Source organism: Pteronotus mesoamericanus, unplaced genomic scaffold, assembly GCF_021234165.1.
Source record: "Pteronotus mesoamericanus isolate MK-2021 breed Mesoamerican mustached bat unplaced genomic scaffold, CSHL_Meso_final contig_27, whole genome shotgun sequence".
Classification (NCBI taxonomy): Eukaryota; Metazoa; Chordata; class Mammalia; order Chiroptera; family Mormoopidae; genus Pteronotus; species Pteronotus mesoamericanus.
The window spans coordinates 18,060,379-18,085,764 of NW_026555115.1; the positions used below are offsets into that span (position 1 = coordinate 18,060,379).

General features: G+C 51.3%; 1 protein-coding gene across 1 annotated transcript in view; it reads right to left on the reverse strand.

The window, feature by feature from the left end:
- Window positions 1-20,540, reverse strand: part of HS6ST1 (heparan sulfate 6-O-sulfotransferase 1) — a 46,649-nt gene extending 26,109 nt beyond the window's left edge. Inside the window, exon 1 of the mRNA XM_054575078.1 lies at window positions 19,695-20,540. Within this exon, the coding sequence (XP_054431053.1) occupies window positions 19,695-20,224 (530 nt within the window). The 5' untranslated portion in view covers window positions 20,225-20,540. The remainder of the gene's footprint in view (window positions 1-19,694) is intronic.
- Between the last annotated feature and the right edge of the window lie 4,846 nt (window positions 20,541-25,386).

The window sequence follows — 25,386 nt, forward strand, 5'->3', positions numbered from 1 at the left end:
AGGGGTAAGGCCTTGTCCCTATTAGGGGTCTGCATGGAGACCCTGCAGGGACAAGCACACTTGTGAAGGTGCCATGACAGTGGCCTGCAGTCAGACCTGGCTGTACCAGACTTCAAGAGCAAAACCAGGGCAATCTTCTAAGGAAAGAAAGTCCTTCTTAGGGTACAGACCAATGAATTGTCAGTGACATGGTAAAGGATGAAGTCCACCCAGTCTAAACCTGTACCCCACATGCATGGGCAGGGTCCCTCTTCAGCTCTCCCAGAGAACGATGGAAAGAGTGAGAAGACTGAGGGCACTACACATGGCCCAGGACTTAGGGGCGACCTTTATAAGAGCCTTATTTTCTGTTCTTCTGCTGGACAGCGTAGGGGCTCAGCCAGTAGTCCCCTTGTACCATGCCTCACTCCATGCTGATTTGGTGACCTGAATACCACAGAGGAGACCTCATTCCCCCAATGGCCCATTAGGTGATGCTCTGCCCTCCCACTCTCCAAATGGGCTCCAAGAGGTCCCAATTTTGCCCTAGGTCACAGGTGACCAGTGGGAGAAAGTCTTCCACCCTGGGCTGGGCCTTCCTGCTGCTCTCAACTAACTGCAGGAAGTCAATATGACACAAACTGTGAATTCATTCTAGACTGACAGGGAAATGGCTGGCTCCACTGATCTAAAACTTGTGATACCAGGGTGGACAGGACAGACAGTGGGCAGTGCTCTACCAGGACCCCTCAGCTTGGCACCAGGCAATCCAGCAGGCTCTATTTCCCACCCCAGGTAAGTTGGAGAGACCAATACCAGCCCCATTTAACATATGAGGAAACTAAGGCAAACAAATAGATCACATTTACCCAAGGTCACACTGGTGAGGAGTAGTGTGGGGCTCAAGCTGGACTTTGTTTCTGAAGGTCATGACCTATTCAGCAGAGCTAAGATCCATAAGTGAATCATGGTGGCCCAAGCCTGTCTTGAAAGAACCCAGTTGCTAGTGGGACAGAGGTCAACAGGGTGCAGGCTGTGGCAGAGGGGAACTCATGGCCCCTCACCCATTGTCCCTCTGCAGACAGAGGCTGGGGGCTCTGAGGTGGTGGGGCAGGAGGGTCCAACCTGTGGCCTGGCCACATGCAGCCCAGGATGGCTATGAATGCGGCCCAATACAAAATCATAAATTTACTTAAAACATTATGAGACTTTTTTTGATTACGTGTCGCAATGTATGTAAAATAAATGTATGCATGCTCTAGCTATTTGAATGCATGTATGGCTTCAGTTTTATGGTGGTGTGTAGCTTCCAGTGTGTTAACTTCCAAGTGCAGACAGTAGAATTGACACGATCAGATGTTACATGTGCTTGTGGTGACTTAGCAAGATAGCAATTATCAATATTTCAACCTACTATTGCAACATTAGCCCTTTTAATGTTACTTAGAAGTCAAATAACCATTCTTATTTGATTCTTAAAGGTACTTCCACACCTCAGTGGTGCCTCACACATCGCCCGCCACGCTTTACGTTTGGCTCTCTGAGAGGGCTGAGGAAGGGCCCAAACCTTGCTTTCTTTTTTCCTGTCAATTAATTTTTATTAGAAAAGTAAATAATGTCCCTTATCTATTATTATTTTTTAATCCCAACCTGGCTTCTACAATGTCTCAAAAGAAAAAAGAACCCCCTGAAAAGGAAAATTATGGATGAAGGAAGATTGTTCAATGAAAAGTGGACAGATGGCTTCTTTTTTGTCAAGGCAAATAATAAGGCACTCTGCTTACTTTGTAGGGAATTTGTGCAAATTTTCAAAGACTATAATTTGAAAATGCATGATATGCAAAAACATGCTATGAAGGACTGTGTCAGGACAAAATAGTGGAACTGAAAAAAAGCCTGTCTTCTCGATAAATATTTTTTCAAAAAGTTACAACTTGGATGGATTCCATTGTAAAAACTAATTATGTGGTTGCATATTTTAGAGCAAAAACATCAAAACAATTTATTGATGGTAAGTTTATTAAGCAACATATAAAAAGCAAGGCAGATATAATTTGCCCTGAAAAAAAGGGGAGTATCTCTAAAATCAATTTGTCTCAACAGACTATAGCCAGGTGAACTGAAGAAACTAGAAAATCTATTGAAAGAAGTTTGCAGAATAAAGCTAATTTTAAATTTTAAGCTTTGGCGATGGATGATAATACTGATGCTTTAGATATGGCTCAATCTGCCATGTTTATTAGAGGTACTGATGACGAATATAATGTCACTGAAGAAATGGCTTCTTTAGTGCCATTAAAAGACATGGCTAAATCAAGAAATTTATACGAAGCAGTAAAAAATATGTTAAAGTGATTTTCTTGGTCCACCGTCAACATATCTGGCATAGTTGCTGATGGTGTCCCGGTGATGGGAAGTAAAAGAGAGGGACTTGTAAAAATAATAGAAGATGATACACTTGCTGCCCAAAACTAATGTTTGATAAAGTATCACTGCATAGTACATCAAGAAAATTTATGCACAAAAGCTTTAAAAATGGATAACGTCTTGCAAATCATCATCAAGACTAAATTTCATAAAAGCCAGGGGGATTGAATCATCGCCAATTCCAGGAATTCCTTTAAAGCATTGATACTGAGTATGGTGACATCATTTACTTTTCAGAAGTAAGATGGCTAAGTTGAGGCCAAATGTTGAAAAGATTTTATGATTTGTGACATGTTATCAAGTTGTTTATGGTATCAAAACACAAATTTGATGAAAATTGACTTACAGATTTAGCATTTTCAGTGGATTTAACTGCTCATTTAAATGAGTTAAACATGCGTCTTGAAGGTGAAAGCCAACTTATCGATACCATGTTTCAAACCATAACAGTGCTCCAAATGAAACTGAAATTACAGCAAGCTCAAATGAAGACAGACAATTTTATGCATTTTGACACCGTGGCTAAACACAGTCCTATGAACAGAGAAAAATACGCTGCCTTCTCTTTCGGTTTGATACAAGAATTTCAAGGTTTCCGGGGAAATCATATTTTGCTGTATTTGCTATTCCATTTTCAGCTGACATAAACGTTACCTGCCAATTTTAAAATGGAATGCATAGAGCTGCAATCTGACATTCGACTTATAGAAAAATTTGATTGTGTCTCTTTAGTGGACTTTTAGAGGTCCTATATTCCCAGGGACAAATATCCCTTGCTTCACAATCACATTTGTATTCATGCCATCACTATTAGGCAGCATCTACATTTGCAAGCAACTATCTTCAAGAATGAAACACATTAAGAATAAAATTAGAAGAAAAATACCTGATGAGCACCTTGAGAACTCACTGAGAATTGCAACTAATTCTATCAAACCTGGACTGATAGAAGCACTACTTTCTCAAATACAATGTCAAACATCCCACTAGCTTTATGGTACCTTCTTTTATTTTTATAATAAAAAATGACATTTTATTTCTTAAATATGTACATTTTCTACATTAGTGATGAGAAACTTGGGACCTGCTCAGCAATTTCAATAGATTATTGAAAGGGCTGCTTAGGGTTATTGTGCGATGACTTTTTTGCTTATCTGTGGTAGAGAATATCATGAAAATTACGTACAGACCTTTTTTTTTTTTTTTTTTGCTCATCAGTTTTTGTTAATGTTTGTGTATTTAATGTGTAGCCCAAGACAACTTTTCTTTCAGTGTGGCTGAGATGCCAAAAGATTGGACACCCCTGTGACAGAGGAACAAGGTCTGCAGCAGCACAAACACCAGCTCCCAGCCCCTTCCTACCTGCACCTGACACCCAGGCAATCTTTAATTGGCCCAGCCTCTGCCTGCAGGAGCTGTGCCAACTTTGCCATCTTCACCAGGCAAAGGACTCCAGGTCCAGGGCTCCCTCCATACCTTCTGCAAAATTTTGTGAAAAAATAAATCTACACCTAGATCTTGACCCCCTAGGTTCCTGCAGCCAGAATCACAGCCTATCTCTAACATCTGGTATGTGCTGAGGGCAGGGCTGGCGTGGGCCAAGTGGCACTAAAAGGCTCCAGGGTAGAGTCTGGGGCCCTGCTCACTGAGTAGTCTTGGAGGCTCCTCAAGTTGCTCAGCTTCCTGGGTTACAGCTGGGACTAAAAAATGGAGATGGCCAGTGAGAGTGCCTACAGCCCCAGGACCTAGGCTGGTTGGGGGTAGTGGTGGTGGGGAAACAGAACAGCTGCATTAGACAAAGGATCCATCACATTCCCATAGTTAAGTTCATATACTGCTTTTCCTGTCAAAACAAGACATGCCCAGGAGTGATGTCCATGGGTGTGCTTGTCCTCTTGCCCTTGTACCTCTGGTCCATCCAAAGGGGCTGTGGGTATGTGTGTATGTGTTGTCAACCCTAAGAAAGAATGGACCTGCTAAGGACTTCCTGTGGATAATTGGGCCCAAACTCATAGCCAGAAGGTTCTCAGGCACTGCGTATCAGGGAAAAGCTGCAGGCTGAGCCAACACTTAAAAGCAAGCTCCTAAGGACTGAAATTTGACCAATGGGCAAATGGATGGGATCTGTCCCAACCAATGGGATCTGAGCAACTTCATCCTCACATGTGCATCTTTGCTGACCAATCAGAAGATACGGAGTCCACCAATGAGGATAGTGTCATTTGGGCCATACTGTGAATATGGATTCCTCACTTGCATGAAAACGGACTAGTCGGGAACCAGGGATCCAGAACGCCTCTCTATATGAGCTAGCCTCCCCTCTGTATCCATGGAGCATTCCTGGCCATGAACTGTAACACTTGAACTGCTATCTCTGAATCCTCAGGCCTGAGCTGTCTGTCTCACAGCCAAGCTGTCTCACAATTAGCTGTTTTTACTATGTGTCCCTTCTACTACACTTCAAATTGAAGATTGCAGTCAGTGTTGAAATTGATGGAAACAACCTTCGGCGGGGGTGTGTGTCCACCTTGGTGTGTTTCTTTGGGGGGGGGGTCATGTTCTGTGGGGGTAGTGTGTGTCTGTCAGAGGAGGTGCTATGCTCACTGGGGTGGTCTCAGCTGCTGAGCAGTTCCTGTGGCTGAAGACCTTAGCCCCTCTCCAGTGGGAAAGGGAGGGGCAGCTGGGCCTCCAGACTCAATAATCTGTCAGTGGCCCATTTGTAACTTATCTCTTCAAGTAGGCCTGCCATTCAACAGGGAAAGGAAGGAGGGTGGACATGCACACCACATACCACAGGTGCATACATATTCTCAGGCCACATAGGCCCCCCTTAATGCCAGGTGTCCCCAGTCACCTTGTGAGGCCATCCCAAGGATGAGCCTGGGTGGTCACTGCAGAACTAGCTCCACTTTATGGAGGTGCAGAGTCCCTAATCCTGGCATAGTTCAGGTCCTCCCCTCCTGTGGGAGATCCACCTCCATGTCTTGGTGTGGTGAAGGTAGACATGATGGCAGACATACGGAGCACCCACTACATCCCACTCTTAGGCCTACTTAAGAAATGAGAGCTGCTGTCATTGCTATCAGTTAGGTTTCTTCTCCTGGGAGGACCGGAGGGAGGGGGGAGCTCCAAGGTCCAGTTGTCTGAAGTCTGGTTTTTCAGTCCCGTGACAGCCTCCTGCAAAGCCTCGCACCAGCACTCCCACTTTCTGTGTGGGCAGCGGACTGGAGGGGCCACAGGCTGGCTACAGGCTGCCCCCTCTCTGATTCTGAGGCAATAGAAAATGTTCCAGGAAAATGCATTTCCCTCATATCCTGGCTAGCCCTGAGGGGGCAGGGACAGAGAATGGCCCAGGCACAGAGTGGAAAATTGCTCAGCTCTTAAAGGGAGCTAACTGGAAGGAATTTCAAGTGGGAGGAATTGTTCCAAGGTGCCAACCACTTGGTAAATAAAAAAGGTACTGCTGATTCCACAGCATGAGCTGCTGGTGAGAGCGTGTGTATGCATGTATATACATGAGAATGGGTGGGTGCTCAGACAGACTTTGGTCAGCTGATACAGTCCCCAGCCCCTCACCCTCTGGGAGGAGGGGTTAGTGTTCCTGAGATCCTCACAAAGTCTACTGTGGGCCTGAGGCCACTGCTTTGTAATGGCCTGTGCCTGGTAGTGACAGGGAGTACAGATCACAAACTAGACAAGGGGCTGTGCCATGTGGTCATCCCAGGAGAGGCCGCAGCCACTCACTCCCCCAGCAGCCATTGCCTGTTTCCTCTTACCCAGGTAGTGTGTACAGCCACTATCGGGTGAGACGGGGCTGGGAGTCCCTTGGCCATCAGATGTGCGCACAGGATGGAGGTGGAAGTAACTGTCCCAACCTTGGGGACACTGTGTGTAGGTTTGAGGCTTGTAACTCTACCCACTGGAGCCTGACCCCCATGGAATCTGCAATACCTGTGTAAGCCATGGCTGTGTTCATTCTCAGGGCTTGCCCAAATGGCCTATTACTCCACCAGCCCACACGGTTGGGAGCCAATGAGCAGTTGGAGACAGCATGGTGTCCTGTGACTCCCTTGCCAGAACCACTCAGAGGTGCCAGCTGAGCTAGAGGGCAGAAGGTCAGGCCTTCCAAGGTGCCCACTTGTCCTCTCCCTGAATACAGTGAAGTCCCCATCAGAAAACATTCCCACTTCAGTCATCAAGCCAGTCCTGTCCCTCAGGAACACCGCCAGCACTTGGAAACCAGGTGGGACTTAGGAGCACCCTATGGGCTGCCACCCGATTGACCCCTTACCATGCAATGTGGCCTTAGTGAGCAGGCTTTCAGCCAGGCCTCAGAGAGGTGCAGCAAGGGAAGGGAGGGTGCCTGGTTCCAGGCCCCAGGACTTCCTGGCTAGCTCCTGAGCTACAACAGGTACTACACTTACTGGAAGAAAGGAAGATAAGTAAAAAATGGTGTTCAGGTCTAGCTCTGAATTTTCCATGGCCCTGAGCTTACCCTTTGCCACAAGGAGGATTGACAGGGATGGCTCTGGGTGGCAAATGACCTGGACCAGGATGCTGGCTGTTTTCCTGAGACTGCCTTCTCTCAATGTTACTATTCCTTGGGGCAGGACGAAGGTCCATATGAGCATCGCCCCCTCTCTGAGGACTGGTTCCAGAAAGACAACTGCCAAGTAGCCCCAGGAAGGGGTATGGACAGGTCACGTATAGAGCTCCAAATGCCAGGATTCAAGTCCCAGGTCTGCTGCCTATGCCATGTGACCTTTGGCAAGTTGCCCAACCTCTCTGACACAGAAGATTTGGGGAGCTCTCTCACAGTGCACCTGCCTATGCCGAGGCCCAGAGGTCCTTGCAGGCCAGGGCTTAGTCCCCAGCAGAGGTCAGCTGAGTAGGGGTGTGTCCACACTGAGGGTAGAGCAAGTTGTGTGTGTAAGGGACTCTGACCTAATGTTACTTGGAGAAAACCAGGGTCTGGCCCGGCAGATGGACAGCAGAAGTGCCACCACAGGGTGTCAGGTCCCTCATATTGCCCCTGTGAACTCAAGGAGGCCAAGAGTATGTCCTAAGGGAAGTGCCAAGACCCCTGAGCCCTCCCAAACCTGAGCTGTCGATTGGTCACAGCTGGGGAGCTTTGACAGGGAGGATGGGGCTGGATCCTATGTCAGTGTCCCTCTCAAGGCTGCTTGGAGTGAGGGCTCAGTGAAAACCTGCAAAACAAATTAAAAAGGCACAAAAAGCTCCATAGGAGAGAGCCCATGTCGGTGTTTCTGGGTTACCTAGCAGACAACAGCACTGACTGGCCCACAGAGTTAGGCTCCAATGCCAGCTGACTATGTGGCCTGATCCACAGTGATCAATGCCCACACACAGGCTCTGGGGTAAGACATTTCCTCCAGGAGAAGTAAGCTAGGACAGCTCACATGATGGGTTGAAAAGGCAGGGGCACTGTCCAGTAGGAGGTGGCTGGCAGGAATGCCACCCCGCCCTGCTTACCATTTGAGGTACTGTGAGGCCTGTGCTAAATCAACCCCATCTGCAGTGCTGGAACTATCCCCACCCCTAAGCTAGGCACCACCTCGGGCCACCTCTGGCCTGGCCAGCAGAGAGACATAGTGACCAGACAACCGGACTCAGGCTTGGTGGGGAGTGGGCAAGAGGAAATGGAGGATCCTGCTCAGCCTGCAATGCCAAGCAAGGCCCACCTCCCCAGCCACGGGGAGGCCCTGCCAACTCAAAACTGCTCTGCCATCCAGAAGGGGCCTCATGAGAAGCGCTGGCTATCCAGGCAGGTGCTGTGGCCTCTGCTTCTCAAGCCTTCTGTCCATCAGACAGGCAAAGTGAGGGCTGCAAGAGGCATGAGGGGCTTGTGATGAAATAAGCCAGAAGACGCCTCAGGCTGCCAGGGCCTCCTAGGCACACATATTCTGGGATTATGCTGTCCTAATATGCATTCTGTAGGCCCTGCCTGACTACCGTAGGTCCCCTTTCAACCCACTGCTTGAGGATAACGTCTGCTTCTACTGTAGAAGAGCCCCATACCAATCCCATCACCGTCTTTCTTCCACTTGGCTAAAACCTGAGTGCCTTTTACTTGATAAAAACAGTGTTTTCCACTAAGCACATTGCCACCTCGGTTTCCAGGAAAGCAAAGAAACAACCTCTCCTTATAGAACTGGACTTCCTGACTGCCTGTGCCTGATGGCTTTAAAGTGACTCAGTAGGCCTTGAACTTTCACAGGGTTCAGACAGAAAGCCATCTGGATTTGTGTGAGCAAAACAAACTGCCAGATCTGCCTGCTCATCACCAGGGAAGAGAAAGAGGGAAAGGCCTGTACCTGGAGCTTCAGTCTCCCTTCTTTGGGATGAGGGGCCATGGGGTGCTGTGAGGAGAGGTGAGTCTTGGTTCTCTAGACCAGGGCAGGGCACTGGCCTCTCATGCTACAGCTCATTTACTCCTTGGCTTTGTATGAGCCTCAGCAGGATCTCTTCTTACAGATGACATGAGAAACCTCCAAATCCCCCTAGGAGACTATCTGCTCTGCCTTCCCCTTTCCCACCTGTCCTGATCCTCTTGAGGGAGCAACACTCAGACCTAATGACTTGGCTGTTTCCAAAACGTGGCCACTCATTCAGCTGAGAATTGGCAGGCATTCGGGGACCTCCCTCCAGGACCCCAGGACAGCTCATCATCCTTTCTGCCAGGTTGCCTTTCACCACAGGCACACAGTGTAGCCAGGCTGACTCCCTGGCTCTCCCCTCCTAGGCACCTGGCTCTCCCCTCATAGGTGAGAACCCCACCTGCCCCTTGTTACTGGAGAGGGGTTAATAGGAAACCCTGAGGCCACAGGCCTGGACGTGAATCCCAGCTCTGCTACATGTTATAGTGGATGACAAGTTATCTAGGCTCTCTGAGCCTCAGTTTCCCCATCTGCACTGTGGAGCCTTTAATAGTGAGACAAGAACAAGGAAGGCCAGGCACTGAGTGAGCATGGCAGTCGTTCTGGCTACTGTTTGCTCCCAGACTGACCTTGAGGAAAGCACACCTGCTCACCCATCTCTCCAGCACACTGCAGGCCCTGTAAATAGGGTGCACAGGAAACAGTAATGTATTTCACATGACAGCACCTCCCCCAAGTGCTTCCCCAGTCAGCAGTGCTCTGGCTAGGCTTCCTCCTGCTGCTGCAAAGGTTTCCCTGAGAAGAACGTGACCCAGGATTTTAGAGAAAATGCCATCCTATGCCCCAAACCCTGGCCTCCCTGTTCCAGAAGACACCCCATCCTGCCTCTCGCTGTGGTGATATAACTGTAAAACCTCAACATTGGTAAGTCTTCAATTCCTGAGTACACTAATGCTCCACAGAGGTATTTACACATGAACCTTTGAAGTCCATCATTCAAAGGGATGATGCTCACCCACCACGCCCAGATTGCAAACATTGCCCACATTTGTCCCTGAGGACCTATAAGCCATCTAATTCCCCATGGACAGTGATTTATGGGCCACCACTTCCTGGATATTGGTGCAGGGTGGCCATAGGAGCAAATGCTGCAAACATGGGACTGGGGCTGAGAGGAACTGGGTGAGGGTGCAATCTCCTTCTCTCCAGGAGGGGGCAGGAAGCTCTGTTCAGAGGAGGACCATGCAGGGGCAGCTCTAGGGTATAGCTATGCAGACAGGGATGGGGGACTGGGGACTGGGGACCAGGTTCCAGGCTTAAACCACAGGGACACATGCAGGCCTCACTCTGGAAAAGACCAGCCCAGATTCCCATTGGGCCAACTAGCCTCACAGGGACCCCAACAAACCAGGGCTGATGGGCGTGAGATGGCAGGCAGGAGGCCTGCCCACTTGTCCAGTCTTCTGAGCTTGGCTTTGGCAGCAACCACCCTGGGCACTGTTGAGTGCTTCCAAGGAAGGCCCTGGGGGTATCCCTGCTATAGGGAGGATAGCTGCTATAGATAGATAGGTCATCTGTTTAACTCAGCCTTCTGGGCCTCTGGCTGAGTCCCCAGTATAAGGGGGTCCCAGAAGGGTTCAGGTCAGTAGGTCCACTTCCCTCGATCTGCTGCATGTGCACTTGGTGCCACTGGTTAGAGGACAGGGTGTGTAGTCCCCCCACCCCTAGAGGTGCAAATGCCCAGACCACATGCAGTGTGGAAGGACAGTCGGGAAGTGTCTGGCTAGTATACCCTCTGCAGAACTTCATACCAGGGCATGTAGGGGGACAAACCACCCTTTGGAGGAGAAAACAGCCCAGAGACACCAACAGTAAGTGGTGGGGAGAGAAATTTTAGTTGCCAGTAATCCATCAGGACGCCTATCATGCTGTCATGGGAAAAATGTGCTAAGACGATGGCTACCGGCCTGGCAAAAATGACACTGTCTGGTGGTCCAAATGGTGGGGGGAACCTCAGGCATGGCATGGGAGCATTGGAGAAGCCAGTCTGAAGAGTGTTGGTCTTGTCCAGTAGAGCCAAGGATGGACCGCCCACCCTCCAACCCACTGCTACGGAGGAAGGGGTGGGGGGCAAGCACAGTCAGTCTCCTGGTCTCTAAAATACTCCTCCCATCTGCTCTCAGAACAAAGCACAGGAAAAAAAAGAGATCTAGACAAACTCGATATTAAATCCAACACAAATTAAACATGCACATTATGGACCAACAAGAATAAATCTCAACAGCATGGAGTGGAGAAAGCAAGATGCAGAAGGTTAAGTATAATCTGATGTGGGCTCTAGAAGATTCATAACATCCAAATAGTGCTATGTATTGTTTAAGTGCTATGTATTGTACATGCCTGCAGTGAAAATGTAAAACACAGCGCAAACAATGGATGTGGCAGTGGGGGTGAGGGGAGGCCACAGTAAACTTCCTCTGTGCCCCATGCTGAGCTCTGAGCCTGCTGTGGGGGTACTGGTGACAGAGATCGTGGCAATCACCAAGTAAAAACACGAGACTGCCACCTCATACCTGTGGACGTCAGTGGGTGGGTGACCACAGCCCAGTCTGAAGGCAGACGGGGGTTTAGAAAGGGGAAAACCCACCCTATCCCTAGGTTTCTGCAAGGTCTTGGGACTCAGCCAAGCACCCTTTCTGTGCACGGCCAGAGTTACCTACATTTTCACCTCTTCCTTCTCTCACAATTGAGCTCCTCCTGGTTGGGTCTTGAGAATTCTCGGAGAGAAAGGTGGGCAAGCTGCTGCTGACACCAGGCCACAGACACCAGGACCGACTTGTACATTCCCACAGGCCATTATTTCAGTGTCCTGTTCATCTGGCCAGAGACTGGGGGCTTTCCAGAGATCTGGGGAGCAAACATGGCAAAGCCGTTATGTTGACTGGGTATGGACAGGAAGGAACAGGGTGGTCCCCAAAGCCACAGCTGGGATGAGCAGGAGATGGAACACTCCAGGTCGTCATGCTGGAAGGCCAGTGATGCCTGTAGATGTTGCAGATAACAGCACCCTAGCTACCTGGACTGCAGCTGCTGTAAGGGAAGTGCTCTGCTGGCCGAGCTGACTGATTCAGGATGGGGTCAGGAGCTGAACTCCCATCTGCCTCTGAAGGGCCCTTCCATGTCCTCAGAGAGGAAATTTGCAGCCTCTTGTAAAAAAGAGTTCTCAGTACCAGGCAAAATTCCAAGTGTCTACCTATGAGGCATGCACTATCAGTATGACCATTTTACAGATGGGAAACTGAAGCACGTAAGTCACAGAGCTTGCGAGTGGCAGAACTGGGATCCCTTCCATCTGGTCTGGCTCTAAGTCTAGGCCCCCACTTTTGCTCTGCTGCCCCCCCACCTCAAACCTCCACAGTCACAGGCTTCTGGGCTCTGGGAAAGGCCCTCGCTCTCCAGTCTGCTGTGGCCTGTTTTCTCCCCCGGGCTTCCTTGATGCTGGGCTGTACCTGGACCACCTCTGTCCTTACCTATTGAGGAGGGTGGACAGAAGTTCCAGAACTGGCTGCGTCCTGAGTCCTCCCACAACTGGCTGCATTGTGTACATGCAGCCCTTACACAGGCCGTATACTCAGCCATCATAGAGCCACCTACTTTCACTGAGGCTCCCCTGCACACCAGGCCCCACTTCTGCCACCACGGCTAACCTCCTGCGGTGCTGTGGGAGGTTGTTGATGGCCAGCTTTATAGATGAGGCCCTGGGCACTGCTGCCAGCAGCAAGGCCTGTGTTCCACCTCTGACTGCAGAACTCTAAAGGATTACAAGTGGCCAAGGCTCCCACAAGACATGAATACAAGCTGGGCTGGAGGAGCCATGAGGTCACACAGGATCCTCTACAGAACCAAATGACAAACTGCACATTCCCATTTCGGAGGTGGGGACTGAGGCGCAGAGAGAAGGTTTCCTTGTGCTCATGACATATCTGACTCCAGATACAAGGTGAGAGAGGCTGTTCTGGGGACTCCTCTTTCCTCCTTCAGTTTCCAGGTAGGCTGGCTGAGTCCCCCATACCTCAGTCTCCCTTGGAGCCTCAGGGCCCTGCCTACATAGAGAGGACTCCAGACCCTGAAGTGGTTTAGTGAAATTCAGTGCATGTCTGCCTCATAGGCAGACCTTGGTGAGCTGGGGCCCCAGCCCCATGGTGCTTGGCTGAGTGAATATACACCAACAGCCAGGTGGAGGTTGGGCCTCCAAACACTATGGCCAACCAAAGGCACCTCAAGAGAGGTCTAAGTAGGCAGCCCTGTGGGGTGAGGCCGGTCAAGCTGCATTACTTGAAGCTGGCCAGGAGTTTGGCAAGGTGCAGTTGGTAACGGTGGGAGAGAAAGGCTGCCCAGCCAGGTTTCTGTTCTAGCATGAAGAAGACAGGCCCCAGGCCCAAGCTGAGGCTGGGGTCACTAGCAGCTGGGCAGCTGCCTCCCTTTACTCGCTTGGCTGACCCTGATATCTAACAGTGTCCACTGCAAGTCAGGCAGTCTGGAACCAGCATTTTAGGTTTCTTTGGTCTCTGGGTATGTGCACCCCATACTATTCCAAAATAACTGGCCCTATCAGCTGGGGACTTGGGACAAGGCCCAGGGAGGAACACAGATTAGGCCACAAGCCCCACAGCCAGAAAGGGACAGGTGTGCATTCAGGGGCAGAGTGGACACCAATGCCTGGGCCTCTGCCTGTCCCTATGGGAGAGCCCTACCCTCTTTTGCTCCAATTTGTCCTCCCTGTGATTGGCTGTGTGTGTCAGAGGGTGTCTCTGGAAACCTAACAGTGGTTCCAAGAGCACAACTTCCTATCTATACTTCTATCCTGAAAAACTATGTGTACAGACAGCTACAAGCTACTTAGATGCTACAGGTCGTACTTTCTGCTGTCACTACTCACATGCCAGCCTATTTTTGTGGCTGGGGTAACATTTCATCTTCTGTGTCCCAGCCAAGCTTGGGACTTTTTTCTACATAACATCCCCACCTCTGCAAAGAAAGAAAAACACAGACAGACAACAAAAACTTAATGGAAAGAGAAAGAACTGAGTTCTGGAAGAGGCAGGAACAGAAGTCCTGAGAGATGAAAATCTTCTTATAAACATGCCTTTTCACCTCTGAGTGCTGGAAAACGAGGTCAAGGTATAGGCCTCGAGGGAAAGGACAGCAGGGGTGCCAGTAAGCATCCATGTTGTTATAGGCAATTACGAAGGAAAAATGCTCAGAAAATATGTTGTCAGGAGAGGGCTGAGCCCCAGCCAGTTTTGTATGCTCTCCATAGACCAGCTGAATCACATACTGGTGTATTGCACAACACTTCCAACAGGGCCAGGTGGCAGGGAGCACGGCCCTATTCACTGGAGAGGCAGCAGGAGGCACTGGCCACAGATGTTCTAAGTGGCCAGTGGTACCCATGCTATCAGCAAATCTCACCCAGGTACCTTGCCAGAGCTAAGATTATGTGGCTTGATTAGGGTCTTGACTCCAATGAAGGCTGCCAAATGTTTTCCAGTAAACTGAATGACACAGTCAGCCTGTGCAATTTCCCATGCCTGTCCAGGGTCTTAGAAGCCCACACATGCCGAACCAGGCTGGTCTGTCCCAATGGCTGGCTACTGTTCTCACCCACTGACAGTGTACCCTGCTGCAGCCGAGTACTGAGCAGGCACACAGGGTTCAGGATAGACAGATATCCAGATGCCAGATCTTGGCTTTCTGGGCTGGGGGAGTCTGCAAGTTCCCCAAATTTTGGGGGCCCTGCCTGACTTTCCTGTGTGGAAAATGGGGACAATCGTCACATGCCTGCCTTGTGTGGGTAAGGGGCCAAATAAGACCCACTCCAAGTACCTACTGAGTGCTCAGGAAACAAGGGCCAGCCTCCTACAATATTCAGTTCCAAAGAGGGTGCTGCTGAGACAGGCACTCAACTACCACAGGTGGCAACATTACAGGTGCAGACTTTCTGAAAAGTAATTTAACATTTATATGAAGAGCATTTAAACATTTAGACCATTCAACTCAGAAATTCTACTTCTAGAAATTTCCAAAGGAAACTGCAGCTATGCAAAATATGTACACACAAGGATGTCCAGTCCCCTGAAGCACTGCTACAGGAGTCAGAAGTGAGCACCTGCAACACCACAGAATCAATGACGGCATACTAGAGGGCACCTACAGCTCCTGATGTGTTACATTTTTAATGACATGGATCGATGTTCATGGGGAATTTATGTTATGGTTTCAATTACAGAAAAAAAGTATGTGTGAAGAATAGGATGACTTTTATACTTTAGTCTCAATTATCTATCACAGTCATTACTTTACAACAACAAAAAGAGAGGGACGTGAAAGAGAAAGACTCAGGGCCCCTTAAGGACAACAAATGCCCCCAGCAACCACCTGTTACGTCCAAAGTATAGCTGTCAAACCTCTCAGACCTCATACTAAGAAAGAAACCCCTATTGATGGGGCTTTACTTGTCCCTGGGCCCCAAGTCTAGGAGGTGTGCCCACAAGGAGCAGACAAGACCCCAAACCAGAGCCAGTGCCACAGGACAGCGGTCCAATCCACTCGCACAGCCCCAGGTTTCACAAGTGAAGTGCCTACAAGTACAGATGTGCTGGTCTTGCAAGTCGTACAGTGCATTATGGCAACAGGCATTCCAGAGCGTGGCTATTTCACAAGCCAGAGAACCATTTGAAAAAATCGTCAGTAAGCCATTTAAAAATGTGCCTAAAAACAAAGTTCTCATGCATTTGCTTACAAGAGGTTTTCCTTTTTCTTTTCTTTTTTTTAAATGAAAATATAATTCTCAATATTTTGACTTCAGATTCCTTTTTTATCTCAATCCAAGTCCTTTCCAAGTGATTCAGCCATGATGGCACCCAAACCAGGTCCTTTAGGTGGCCGGGCCCTGTTCACTGGTCCCAGTCCTGGGCCCTAGGTGACCTCTGCCCCACTGCCGGCAAATGTGGGTTTGTTCTCTTGATGGTACAGAAGAAAGCGTCTGTGAATGTAAGGTGGGAATTGCTGTGTGCCACAGAAAAAGTCACAGAACCAGTCTAATCTCACTCTGCTCAACTGGGTTGGCTGCCTGAGGGGCCCTGACTTCTGGGAAAGCCAACTAATCACAGCTCCTAGAGATGCTGTGGGTCCAAGAGAATGTTCTTGTTGATGCCAACCTGTGGGCAGCACCCACTTGGCATCTGGCCAGCCAACATGCTATGGAATAAGAGGATGCTCATTCCATGCTATGTTATGGAATGAGAATGGCCAAGGATACCTAAGGCAAGAAAGCGCTGCCAGGGAAGGCTTCCTGGAGTAAGAGGCAGCAGAAAGGAGGCTGAAGGGAGAGATATAGCTGCAGAGCTGTAGGAGGAGATGAGGGTAAGCTGAGCAGAGGGCAACACAGGCATATTTCTGGAACCAGAGGGGACTTTGGAATGGTGGAGGGAGGGCGTGTGACCAGAGATGAGGCTGCAGAAACTGACAGGGCACACAATCTCAATGCTAGAGCTTCTAGGTTCTGTATGTCCTACAGGGAGGCAGTCTCTGCAAGGCACCATCACAGATACTGGGAGCCCAAGAGGGTCTTCAGGGTGGCCCTGCTGCAGAGAGGATGTGGCTGAAGCCAGGCCAATAGCCTACAGAAATGGCCCAGAAATCACATTCAGATCCCAAATGCCCTTGTTAGTTCCAAATGAAGTCTACATGATTTCAGGGACATTTCCAGGGCAACTCAGGCAAGACCCTGTATCTTCTGTCCCATTCAGGTAGATGAAAACAGGAAGGAGGGCTCTGGACCTAAGGAGCACCACTCTAACCCTACAAGATAACACAAGAGTGTGGAGTGTGGAGACACTCTAACCAAAGTAGATCTTGGAAACAGGCAGCCACATCTCTTCAAGGCCAGTCCTTCCTGAGGGGCCTTATAAGCATTCCTAGCTAATGCCAGGAAGTGTGGCAGCCCCCTCAATGGACACAGGATGAAAAAGGGACCTGCCAATACTTCCCTCATACACCTGTTCTTGTCTGCCAAGTCAAGAAGCACTAAGAGCTGCTCTAAGTTCTAAATCATATTCCAGGAAAGCACTGAAAACCTGTCCACCTTCATCTGTGACTTAAACACAGACCCAGCTCAGTAGGTGGCACCCTGTGATGAGAGATAGCTGTGAATATCCTCATTTCCTGCATAAGACCCATCTCTCCTAGATCTAAAAATACCATGGACACTACCCTGGCAGGGTAGCTCAGTTGGTTGGAGCATTGTCCCATATACCAAAGGGTTGTGGGCCTATCCCCAGTTGGGGCACGCACATGAGGCAACCAGTCAATGTTTCCTCTTTCCTCCTCTTCTCTAAAGTCAATAAACATTAAAAAAAATACCGCAGACACCGGCCCCAGGAACTGGGAGAGGCTTGGGGTAAGTGCCCCTCATGACAGAAAGGGCTCCATCAAAACAGCTCTCAGAGCCAGGGCTACCTCTCCTCAGTTCACCAGCAAGGGGGTCACTTAAATACCCACAGGGAGGGGTGGGATCTGGCCCTACTGGAAGGAGGCTGAGGGTGAGATCTGAGACTCATGAAACTAGGTACTACTGGGTTCAGGCACCCCATGGAGAACAGGGCCAGCCACCATTCCAAGTTCTAGGTCTCTGCACAAATGGGAGAATTAAACCCACCCTCCACAAACTAGGGGAACACTTGGCAGATAAACCACAGTGCAGGTAGGCTTGTAAACTCGGAAGCCAAGAATACCTTGGCCTCTTGAGGAAGCTCATTAAAAAAAGCAATCTATCTAGCATCTGGAACAGAAATGAAAGGAGAACGGGAAAAAGAGCAAAGGTGAAGGTCTGTCACCTGCCTGGTAGCAGAGACAGCTCTCAGAGTGGATGACAGAGAGCAAAGGCCTCTAGATCACTCTGGAAGCCCCTCCTCCACCAGGCCTGATGCTGCTGAGCTTAGCAACTTCCAGGCCAGGAGGGGGGTGCTGACAGCCCACTGCAGCAAGAGGCATCTGGTGGACCAGGCACAGCATATGGCATTTATTTTCCTTTCTTGTTACACACAGGCAGGGGCACTGGGACTCACCTGGTACAGCATGGGGGTAGGGACTGCAGCAATAAGCTCCACCTGAGCCTCCCACTTCTGTCTGTGAGGGAGGCTAATCTGTTCTCATGGACAAACTCTAGAACAGAGTCCAGGGACCCTTTACCCTGGTGACGCCAAGGGAAAATCAACCTGTGTCCTGGTTGCAAACTAGCACCAAAGTCGTATCTACTGGGCCAGTTTGATTCAGGCCTCACCACAGCCTTCAGATCAGGTTCTGCATACTCTCCCTAAAGGCGCTCTCCAGAGCTAATTCCCTCTGGCAGACAGGATGGTGTCTGTCCCCCTGCCTTCCTTTCTGCAAGCAGGGTGGTGCCCACCTGGGTCTATCTGGGTTGGGCAGTGCCCAGTTCCCAGGGCCTGCTGTGGATAAGCAGCTGCAAGCCCTCAGGCCAAGCTTAGTCTAGCACAGCTAGGCTGAATCATAGCGGGCAGGAGACAGAGACATGGGTGTTAGGTTAGGAAAGTGCATCTGTTCAGAGCAGGCCAAGTGTGGGCAAGAAACAATGCTTCATGGGCTCTGGAGAGACAAGATGTATAAGCTCTGGGGCTTATAGAGAATATTATCCCTCCAGTTGAGGACTGCTCTTTTTGCGGGGCGGGGAGGCAACACACAAACAAGGGAAGAACCCCCCACAACCTCTGCCAAGCTCTACGGCCCCAAACTCCTGCCAGTTGAGAAAGGCCACATGAAAAGGACTGAAGGGCTGAGCAGGAAGAGAGCAATGTATGGACATTACTCAGCTCCAGATCTTCCAGACTCAGGAGAGACTCTGAACTTTCCTGACACAGAGTGTCCACAAACAAGGCTACACAGGCCACACAAATTTCCACCTCAGCTGGTTTGCAAAGGAAGTCCTAAGGCATATATAAACTGTAAACAAAAAACAAGTATCTTGAGAAGAAGGCCCCACAGAGCACCAACACCAACAGGAGGAAAAAACATCCCAACTTTAACCACCGGAAGGCCCGCACTGCCCTAGGTTTCTGGCTACAAAGTGATTCCCAGAAGAGCTGTCCCCTACACAGGTCAGCCCTGTGCCCTCAACCTCCACAGAAATGGGGAGCTCCCAGGGAAGGTAGCCCCTGGCTGCACCTGTCCCAGACCAGCCCAGCTCCCCCAACCTGGCCGTTGGCCCACTTTTGTTCAGTTTTCAAAGCAAGTTCACACCTGGTTCTGGCACAGTAGCACTGCCTCCCGCCCTCCTCCATGTCACACTCGAGCCTTTGTTCTACTTGCACACGCAAGTAGAGATAATCACCCTTCCCTGGTAGCGCCTCTCCAGTCCCCTCAAGGCAGGATGGGGGCTCCAAAGATGCAGGGATAAAGTCACACCACTTCTCACTTCAGCTTTGGGTATCAGACTCGCGCAGGAAAGCGGACACACCAGGTGCGCTACACACACACACGCGAACCCACTTTCGTGCCCCACGTCCCAAGGCCAGCCTGGGCTTATAACTGGGGTCGGCTCCATTTTACACCAGACCACGATGACCCAGTGGAAGCCCAGCTACGCACAGCCCGGAAGGAGACGGGGAAAAGCAGAGGCGGAAGGGGAGAGTGAGATTAGTGGCTGGGGCCTCCAGCACCTGGCGCGGGGGAAGAGATGGTCCAGCAGGGCTGGGGGCAATGGGGTCACCAGAGGGCAGAGGGAGGCAGAGTGGGCCCAGGACAGCCCCCGGAGCCGCCGCAAGCTGGGCTAAACGCTTGGCCCCGACCGCATGCGCAGCTGGCAGGCCTCACCTGGGCGTGCGCAACGCGGCGGGGTCGCGGCGGTCCAGCACGCCAGGCACGCAGTTAGTGAGCTCCGTCCAGTCAGCGTGCAGCCCACAACTCCAACCGGTAGAGAAGCGGGAGAAGAGCCAGGTTTCGCGGCGATTGGGCCGGTAGCAGGTGCACTTCTTCTGCCCGGGCCGGCAGTCGCAGGGCACCTCTAGGCGCACGTTCTGTACGAGGTGGCGGCCGAAGGTGGTGCCACCCGTCTTCTGTATGTGCAGGAAGACGATCACGTCGTCACCCTTCATATCGAAGCGCAGAGAGCGCTCCAGCTCGCGAACGGGGAAGTAGTACTTCTTTTCGTAGTGTGGGTCGGGAGTGGGGAAGAGGTCCAGATCGTCGGGCGGCCCGCGGCTGCCGGGCGCGCCCAGGCTCAGCCCCGGGCCCGCGTACTGGTACAAGATAAGCATGAAGCACACCGAGCCCGCCACCACCAGCACGAACTTGCTGGCGCGCTCAACCATGGTCCTGCCGCCGGCGCGCCGCCGCCGTCGCATGTGTCACCATCGCCAGCGGACTGGGCCCGGGGCCTGCGAGGGCGGGGGGCGCGGAAGCAGCTACCTCCGCCGCCGCCCGCGCTCAGGCCCGGCCTAGCTACTCGGCGCCCAGGCCGCCCGCAGACGCTCGGGCCTCGGTTCTGTGCGGCGCCATGACTATTCTCCGGTCTTCTAGCCTCCCCAGCACCACGCGGTCGACACGGAGCTCGGCTCCGGCTCTACTCCCACCAGGCCTCAGCCAGTAGCCCAGTGGGCCGCCGTTCCGCGGGGCAACGAGAAGACTCTGCGCAGCCCCGCGCCGCCGCGTCTCCGCAGTCCTCCTGCCCCGCCCTCAGCCCGCCCCCGCGGCGCCTCTTGCCGTTACCGCCCGCTCCGGTCCTTGGCTCCGCCCCCGGAGCTCAAAGGGCAGCAAGCCCAGGCTCCGCGGCTCGACCGTCTTTGGCGGTGGGGAGACTTCTTCGAGGCGGGACGCTATCGGACTGGGAACCGGTTCCTGTGCGCAGAGGCGTGGGGAGTGATTTGGGGTACCTGGAGCCGAGGGGCGGCGGCCCTTCTAGGCGGAGGGTGCCTCTGGGTCTGGGTCCTCCTCTCCCACGGGTCTCGTCTGGGGGTTGAAAGATCTACTTATAGCCACTTCTCCGCAGGGGGCGGCATTTAACCTGCACGCAGGTGCTCTAAAGATCTAAACGAGAGAAGGCTGGTTGAACTTGCGGGGATCTGGGCGCGGTGCGGGTCTTAAGCACCGCGCTAGCTACGCGGCTGGCAAAGGCCAGGGAAGGGAGGGTTGGGCTCGCGGCCGCGTTGGGACCACTCCCAAACACTCCGTGGCTTTGGGACAGAGGGCCTCAGTTCCTCGTGGAGAGATGCTGAAATGTCTGCAGATGCCTTCCGGCCAGCTCTATGCATTTTCATTTTCCTCCGTGATTGTTATAACCACTGTGAAAAAATTGTGGAAAGTTGAGCCAACATTTAAAAATTAAGAGAGTGCACAAAAAAAATTCTGTCTTCCAGTTGGGACTCTGTGCAGGGCTTCTTAGCCTCCTTGCCTGCTGATGGCTGAGTTGTAAAATGTCCTGCGTGGACTTCCAGCGTGGTCAGGAGGGATGGTCCTACTGTTTTGACTCAGGCCAGAGTGGCCTCTAGAGGGAGTCCAGCTGCCAGGCCTGGGGTTCAACCATTCCATGCTTGGGGTCCTTGGTTTCCTCCTATTGTGATTCCTGAAAGCAGGAGGAGAGGGTTCGCTAGGGTTCATTGTGTAAATAATAAACTGTTTAAACAGTAAAACTGTCAAAAATATACTAAATCATATCAGAGAGTCCTCCTGGAAGCAAACCTAGAGAACTGAAAAAGTCATCCCAACACCCCAAGACCCCCTAAGATGGGAACATTTGATCATCAAAGGGGACTGAAGGACAGAAAGGTTCTTCCCGATAGAAGACCACTCCTGACAGAAAGGCGCAGTGTCCTGAATATAATTCAGAATGACTTAAAGCTGCTTGAGGGTGGGGGGATGTGCTTAAGGTTGCAAAGCCTAGGTCCATTCTTAGCTGCTTTAAAACTGCCTCTGGCCCAGGGAAGCCTGTGTCGGCCTGACCAGACCTCCTTCTGATGATTCCTTCTTGCCAGGAGCGGGGCTGGCACAGGCAGGCGTGTGCTGGGAGATGCCCACCTCGAGTCCTGGGCAGTCTTCCTTCGTGGATCTGGAGGCAGAAGCCCCGGCCTGGAGGGCAAAGGCCTGGGTCAGCCACAAGGCTGACAATTGGGTCAGCCCAGATGACAATTCTCTAGCACGTGGCAAATCACAATTGAATCTACTATTCATTCAGAACTACTGTAGATGCGTTATTCCTAATTCATTCCCTGAAAAACTGGCAGAAACATGCACATTAAAGGGCAGTTGTAGATTTGAAGCGAGATCGTAGAGCACAGCCCACTACTTTGCACTCAGGAGTTCTACACCTGCTGTAAGTCTGCTCTTGGTCCTAAGGTGGTATATGAATATAGGGAGGTCTAATTGTTTGTTGGAAGCAGCACCCAGCCCCAACTGTTTCCAGAGTTCAGGCAGCCGCAAATGCCCCTCTTCTGCTCTGTGACTTTGTCTTGTGAATATCCACTTCATAAATTCTTTAGTGCATGTATGATCTTTAACTTAATGCCAAAGAAAAAGAAAACACAGCGAGGAAGTCATGATCAAATAAGAGCAATTCATGATACTTCTGCCCTGGAAAAGCGCAAGCAGCGGTAAAATTTGTCTTTAGGAATGAAAGGTAATTTGTTTTAAATCTAAAATAGCCTCGGAACCCAAATGAAGGTTTTCCCTCCCTCATGCTTCATCAAAGTCTGAGAACCAGGAGATCAACTCGTGAGTCCCTCCCTCCTGGGCTGCAGTCCCGCAGAAGGGCCTGCGGGGGCAGCACCGCGGCCTGACCCCGCCCCGCCCCCGCTCCCGGCCCCCCGCCCCCCGCCCACGCCGCCAGCATGGGGGGATCTTTGCGGGATGGGGAATTTTCCACAATGGGTTCCCTCCTTCTCCTTCGGTCTGTAGCCCGTTGTGGTTTCTTAAGGGGAGGAGGGTGGATGAGTCTGCCCTCAGAACCTCCTCCAAGGGTGACCCTGCTTCCAACGCGGGGCGAGTGAGGGGGTTGATTTGGGGACATGTTTTTCAAGAGAGTCTCAGGATAGCGGCGGAATCCGCGTAACCTCCGAGCAGACCCACCCTAGGGACCGGTCCTGGGGCCTTGAGCGGCGGCCCAGATTCCTGTGGCTGACCCCGTAGGACCGGGGTTGGGGAGATTGGGGGTGCAGTGCGGAGCCGGGGGCCGAGCCGGCGATTCGTGGCCACTCTGGTTTTACCTCCCCTCTGTGAAGGCCCACTTCTTCTGGGGTTTCCACGTTCGCCCCCTAGCTCGTCTTTACTGTGCCTTCACAGTACCCTCTGGTGTGGCGTGCTGACCCGTGTACGGCCTCGTTCAGGGAACTGTTATCCGCACCTTCCCGCCGCAGCGCAGTACCCAGTGGCCAGGTGCTCCTCCGGCAGGACTACTCAGGCTCTGTGAGGTAGCCCGTCCTTCCTGCCCCAACCGAGCGCAGAGACCTGCCCATTGTTCTCGCCGTTAGCTGTTTTGTATGTTGAAGGTTTCAGGCTTTCAGAGGCCACCGAGGGTACTGTTACCCCACCATTAGCTGAACTTTGGAGGACTGGGCATGCCAGACAAGGGGAAGGGGTGCTCAGAGCAGCGCTCTCAGCTCTCTCGCTCTGGAGGTCTCTCTGCTTGTCCTTACCGCTAGGGGACCTAGGGCAGTGAGTGGCAGGAGGGTCTAGCAAAGCCTCCTGAGCAGCACCCTGCACAGCCTTTCTGAGTAGGCTGGACCTCCTTTTCATCTCCTCCTCCTCCTCCTCACTTTTCTTTGTGTTCTTTGCTGTTGGATTTTAAAGTCTCCTTAGATTAGATCCTTTAGGGAAGAAAGTGGGAGTATAAATATATTTAGGAGAATCAGAGCAATTCAGATAAAAACATGGCCCTTATCTTCCACTCACCCCCAGAAGCTGAGGTTTGTGACCTAGTTGTGGCCCACAGGGAAAACTGGTGTGGCCCTTCCATTGCCCTGGCCCTGCAGGGCCTAGCTGATTGTCTACCCTGGATGACCACTTATACTGGGGAGCTTGGCCTTGCCCTCTCTGTGGGTGGTTGGGCAGGGACCCACTTGGCTTGCTGCCTGTCTTGGACTCCTTGTCTGGCAGTAGAAGCCTTGTTCTGGGCCTCCCTCCCCATCTGGACCACGGAGCAGGCAGCAAAGCCCCACCCCCACCCCCACCTTGAGCATCCTGCTGGCAGGGCCGTGGACGGGTCAAAGGCAGGTTCTGCCAGCTTGTCAGGTATGGATAGGCATAATGTTGTCCTGAGGTCATTGTTTTCTTTCTTATATTGTACTTAGGACCTCTCCTAAAGGAACGCACTTTTAGAAATTCCAGAGCAAAGTCACACTCACAAAGCCTGTGTGGGTAGGGTGAGGTGAGAGGTTAGAGATGTGGGTGTGGAGCATCTAGCTCCCAGCAGGACCCCATCTCAGATTTATATCATTGTTTTTTCCTCCCAGAAAGGACACTGTAGGGTAAGGGAAGGCGGTCTGGCTCCCTGACCCAGGCCTCTGGGTAGCTAAGAGAAGCAGTTTCTCACAACCTTGAAGTGGTCTGATAAAGCAGTGTTCTCATAGCCTTGAGACTGGGTCTCAGAGCCTTGAGTCTGGGACTGATAAAGAGTTCCTAAAATATGAAGTTGGGTCACATGCACAGCTCATGCTGTGTTACCTAAGAATTTTGGCCCAAGGCTTGCTTTGTTTGTGCTAGTATTTAAGGAGGTAGGGGCTTCTCACTGGGAGTGGAGTGAGGCGCAGACATAGACAGGGGCTTGTGGCCTGCATGGCACCCTTGAATAAAGGCATGTCAGACTTTCCAATGACTCCATGAATATTCTTCTGTGTGCATGAATCCCATGAATCTGTTGCAACACAGACATTAACCTAGCTGGGTTAGGGGGAGCCACCAGGGAGTGCAATGGGAGCACTTTGAAAATATGTACTAATGGGAATATTCCTTGGGGGGCATAGTGACTTAAAGGGTTAAAAGGAATAGACAGAGATGAGCCCCTAGAACTGTAGTGCTTGCTGCCATCACCCCTCCTCCAGCTCCATGAAGCCAGCTGGAGTAGGGCATGGGAAGTGAAGGAGGGTCTGTCCAGGAGTCCTGATGACTTTGCAGAGATGGGGGGTGATAAATGCCCTCCTATTAGCCTCAACTCTTGGTTTGGGTTTGTGACCAACTCATGCCTCTTTGCACTTAGCTGGTCACCTCTCACTAAGGTGATTTGCCCTTATATGTACTTCTCTGTGGAACGCACTGGGGAAGTGCATTTCCCCCTCTCACCAGCTGTTCTTCCTGGACATAAGGCTCTGCCCCCTCTCTTGTCTGGCCTGGCTCTTTTAAACTCCATTAATCTTAAATGCTATTATAAGGTCATCCTTCTCATAGATTAAAGTCAGTGTGAGTAGTCAGCTGAATTTTCTGATGGAGGCTCCTTTCCTGGACAGGGCCATAGAGGCTACTCTAATGAGGCCTGAGCCACGAGTGGGTACACAATGTGGGGGACACTGGTGGCTCCATG